Genomic DNA, 5,000 nt, shown 5'->3' on the forward strand with positions numbered 1-5,000 from the left:
GGAGAGGAAGAAGAAGAAGAAGAAGAAGAAGAAGAAGAAGAAGAAGAAGAAGAAGAAGAAGAAGAAGAAGAAGAAGAAGAAGAGGAGGAGGAGGAGGAGGAGGAGGAGGAGGAAGAGGAGGAGGAGGAGAAGCGGAGGAAGGGATGGGGGGGAAAAGAGAGATGAAACAGTGGGGTGTGGAAGGAGGCAACCTAAGTTATAGATCGACCATTGCTCCCCCATGGGTCGCCATTAAAGAGTCATTACTGGCATCTTCGGATGCTCAAGACTTCCGTCGGGAAGAAGCTACGGGGGCAGCAGCCCCTTCTTAGATAAATCACCCAGCTGCAGGGAGTCCTCGCGTTACGGCCACAACCGAGCCCCACCTTTCCGTTGCTAAAGGAAACCCGGGAGGTGATTTTGCCCCACTTTACGGCCTCCCTTGCCGCGGTGGCGAAGTCAATCGCCGCAGTTGTTCAGTTAGCAAGACGGTCGTTAAGTGGAACGGGATTCCCCCGTTGACTTGACTTGTCAGAAGGCCGCCAAAGGGGATCGCGGGACACACACACACACACACCCCGGGACGCTGCGACCGTCATAAATAGGAACCAGTTGACAATTTTGATCAGGCGACCAGGGGGGCTTGTAAGTGTGAAAAAGGGGTCGTTAAGTCCCTTTTTTTTCAGGGCTGTTGTAAATTCAGTCACTAACTGAATTGTTCTTAAGTCAAGGACTACCTGTATAATACACTCTGAGTTGCCTACTCTTTAAAACCAGCTCCCTGCTCTTCTTACAGCGACTTCAAAAGCCAAGCTGGCTTTGAAGTAGCTTCTGGCTACAGAATTTTCTTGGCGTCTATACATTTATTTTGTTGCCTGGAGATGCTAGGAAGAGCAATTTGATAAGCCGTAATGCGCAAGTTTGCCGAAACCTTTGGCCCGCGAGCTGCCGGCTGCGGTGGACCTTGTGCTGCAAGACACACACCCCGCCTTGTTGTGACTGCTCGTGATTCCAGCGGCATTTGCAATCGGGGAACAAGCCCTCCGGGGTCCTGGCAGCCCCATCGATCAACACGAAGGGGCTTCCTTGGAGGGTCCAAGTGACAGCACTAAACCCCAGAGTGTCCACCGGCACACAAAACTCAACAAAACCGGCAGAGAGGTGGGACGAAAGCCGGGCAATTAAGGCCGGCCGAATGGCACCGGGAGGAGAAATAAAAGGAAAAGCGAAGGAACGGTAGCCCGCAGGCCCAGTTCACACAATCTTTTGACATTTTTCTTCCCGGCGTAATATACGGGCTTGCCTTGCAAGTCCCACACTATAAATCTGGCTGGCGGTTGTAAGGAAGCCTACAATTTCTGCAGGATTTCCCTCCCACTTTTAAGCTCCTTTACTAGGGGTGTGTGTGTGTGTACGTCGAGGACTACCTGTATTGATAATTCCACAATTCCCTGTGTTAATATTTGTGGGGTCAACCCTATTCACCAAGCTATCGGTCGTACGTACGCTGCAGAGACAGTCCTCAAGCTTCATGCGTTCCTCAATCAGCTGGGCCCACAGATCTTCAGGAATGTTCTAGACAGTCATGAAAGACAGAGAAGGAACACATGGGTTAAGGAGAATTAGACCCGACGTAATCAAGAAATAAATAATATCCCAATCAGCCAACTCAGACAAGCAAGCTAACAGTAAAGGACATGCCTGCCAACATCAGACAGGGCAAGCCACTAGAATATAAAACGAAAGCAAACCCCACCCTTTCTAGCACTGATGGTGTTACCAAGTTGGGTGATGAGATGTCTGTAAGAAAATAACCAAGCTCAGAGAACACCTGGGACCCCAGAGTTATCTCCTGCTCCTCCTCTTCTTCCTCCTCTTCCTCCTTCTCCACACACCCTACTCCCTTCTAACACTGATATTACCAAGCTACTTCTCCTCCTCCTCCTCCTCCTCTTCCTCCCTGCAAATCCCACTCCCTTCTAACTTTGTGTTCTATTAGGAAACATTGAAGAGAAGGATGAAGAGGAGGGAAGAAGATTCATAAAAATATGGCCAGTTAATAACTCTTGGGGGTCCCTGGTGCTCTCTGAGCTTGGCTGTTTTTTTGCAGATATTTCATTACCCAACTAGGTAACATCTTCAGTGCTAGTAGGGTGTGGGGTTTGCTAAGGGCAGGAGGAGGAGGAGGAGGAGGAGGAGGAGGAGGAGGAGGAGGAGGAGGAGGAGGAGGTGGAAGGGGAAGAGGAAGAGAAGAACTATGGGGTCCTTCCTTCCCTCTGAACTTGGTGGTTTTCTTGCAAATGTTTCATTATTATGTAACTTCATGAGTGCAATGGCAAACTCTACACTCCTTTGCACTGATGATGTTCCCTAGTTGGGTCATGAAACGTCTGCAAGAAAACAACCCAGCTCAGAGAGTCCCAAGGACCCCCCCACAGTTGAACCCTGAGCTACAAACATTCTATTGCTACTCTAGTTTTGGGTAGGAGCCAGCTTCAGCACGACGGAGGGCTCTGCTCTGGAGTCTCGTCCGTTGTCGTCAGAAGAGACCCATCTACATTAAAGCATCTCCAACAGGCAACTGCAAGATTCAGTTGATCGGCCTCAGGCTATCCGCGGAGAAAGTTTCTCTATCAGTTGAGTAAAATATCCAAGTTTCCTCGGAGCTGTGCTAAATTATGAGTTCACGACCGTCGCCAACTGCTTGGCTTAGCCACAAATGCAGCGTCTCGGCAGTCTCGGCCTTCGTCCGTTTTGACTGATTTCTTTCTTTCCTCCTTTTAAACATGTCCTACGGTTTCTCACGGTTTTAACAAAATAAACCCCCTTTTACAACGAGATTGGAAAGGGAGCGTGTCTGACAGGCCCAACAGTTCAGCCCTGAGCTGCAAATATTCTTTTCTGTCGGAATATCAATAGCGCTAGAGTGTGGGATTTATACAGTAGCTACAGGAAGCTCCTGGTGAGGTCATCTAGTTGGGTAATGAAATATCTGGGGGAAAAAAACCCAGTTCAGAGAGCACCAAGGACACCACAGGCATTGACCACCACATCCTCATCCTCCTCCTCCTCTCTTCTTCCTTCTGCTCTTCTCCCCGCTTCTCTTTCTCCTCCACTGCACAAACCCCACTCCCTTCTAGTACTGATGATGTTATCTAGTTGGGTAATGAAACGTCTGCAAGAAAACCCCCAAGCTCAGAGAGCACCCAGGACCCCACAGTCCTCCTCTTCCTCCTCCTCCTCTCCCTCCTCCTTCCCTTCCTCTTCCTCCTCCTCCACTCAACAGACCCCACTCCCTTCTAGTACTGATGATGTTATCTAGTTGGGTAATGAAACGTCTGCAAGAAAACCCCCAAGCTCAGAGAGCACCCAGGACCCCACAGTCCTCCTCTTCCTCCTCCTCCTCTCCCTCCTCCTTCCCTTCCTATTCCTCCTCCTCCACTCAACAGACCCCACTCCCTTCTAGTACTGATGATGTTATCTAGTTGGGTAATGAAACGTCTGCAAGAAAACCCCCAAGCTCAGAGAGCACCCAGGACCCCACAATCATTGTCCTTCTCCTCCTCCTCTTCTTCTCTTCCTTCTCCTCTCCTCTTCTCCCCCGTTCTCCTGCTCCTCCACTCCACAAACCCCACTCCCCTTCTCGCATTGATGACGTTACCTAGTTGGGTAACGAAATGTCTGCCAGAAAACCACCAGGCTCGGAGAGCACCAAGGACCCCACGAGTTCGCCCCCTAAAAGCCCCGGGGAGTCAACTGTGCTTCCCCCAGCTGAGCAGCCGGCAAACAAAACCAGAAGTTGGCCGATCGGCGGTACTAATAATTCTCAGAAACTTTTTTTTCACTCTTCACCAACCAGGAGAAAACAGCTTTTCTTCAAAGGAGCCAGGATGTAAGCTGTCCAGGATGGAGTACCGAGAAAAAGATCTGTGGCAGACAGGTGAGGGCTGGACTAAGTGACCCAATTAGGCCATTCTCTGGGTCCCCGATGACTCAAAGCCGGCTCTAAAGCAAGCCACGCTAGGCATTCGAGAGCCGAAGAAGGGAAAGAAACCACTCCGCGCTTCTTGGAAGTCTGAGAGTCCCGCCGGGCAGGCGCGTCAAAAGCTTCCCGCAGCCTCTCGCAGCTGGAGGCGTCCTCGGCAGCTTTGAGGCTGTCACTTTACAAAAGGTGCCTCATGCTGCTCTCAGGAACCGCCAGTCTCTCCCGGCCTTCTTTGATGTGTCATTTCAAGAGATCTTGGGGTCTGCCCAGCAAAGGCTGGTGGAATCCAATTTGAGCCTCCCCCCCACCCTCCCCGTCCTCCCCATTCCTTCTCCAACTCCTTCGGCTCAACGGCTGGGTTCTCATCCTCTCCTGGGCTGGCTGGACCGGCTTGCTTGACCAGCCTCCGTGGATGAGAAGGAGCAGCAAGGAGTTGTGGAGGAGGAGGAGGAGGAGGAGGAGGAGGAGGAGGAACAGGGTGTATGTTCACCTCTTTGAGCTGCTTGCCAAGGGACAAAAATCTAATCCATCCGTAAAATAAACGCCGTCTTCTTCGCTAAAAAAAATGTCTTTCTCAATAAGAGGTAGGAAAGCAGCACCTCGGACAGCGCCCGGAGAGAACTCTTTTAAAAGTCTCTCTCGCCATATGGTTGGAAAGTTGGGCTTGGCTGGGACTTTCAATTCCTTTGAAGGGCCACGAGTTGCGGGGAAAACCCGCTCTTCCCAGATGCCAGCTGAGCCAGGGAGAGGCCTAAAGCGCCGTTGTCAATTTCATTAGCCGTTCCCCCTGCCTGCCATGTCTGATTTTTGCCAGGTCTCCGTGCCTTTCATGTGTCCTACCCTGTGATAATCAAGGAAAGCCTACAGGGCATCCTTGAAAGCATAGCTGATTAGCCTGAAATATGCTAATAATGAGAGTAATTAAGCCAAAGGGGATTTTTTTTTTCCTTCCTCCTTCCTGCTCACAAACACGGCTCTGTGTTTGGGCATGTGTGTGTGGGGTGTGTGTGTACCCTGCAAGTCAACTGAGGTTTTT

At 50.7% G+C, this 5,000-nt stretch overlaps 1 protein-coding gene across 1 annotated transcript in view; it reads right to left on the reverse strand.

Annotated features, from left to right (window-relative positions):
- Positions 1-5,000, reverse strand: part of AK8 (adenylate kinase 8) — a 45,887-nt gene that overhangs the window by 30,316 nt on the left and 10,571 nt on the right. Inside the window, exon 5 of the mRNA XM_015825848.1 lies at positions 1,486-1,554. Within this exon, the coding sequence (XP_015681334.1) occupies positions 1,486-1,554 (69 nt within the window). The remainder of the gene's footprint in view (positions 1-1,485; positions 1,555-5,000) is intronic.

This window comes from Protobothrops mucrosquamatus, unplaced genomic scaffold, assembly GCF_001527695.2.
Source record: "Protobothrops mucrosquamatus isolate PMUCROS unplaced genomic scaffold, P.Mucros_1.0 scaffold2837, whole genome shotgun sequence".
Lineage (NCBI taxonomy): Eukaryota > Metazoa > Chordata > Lepidosauria > Squamata > Viperidae > Protobothrops > Protobothrops mucrosquamatus.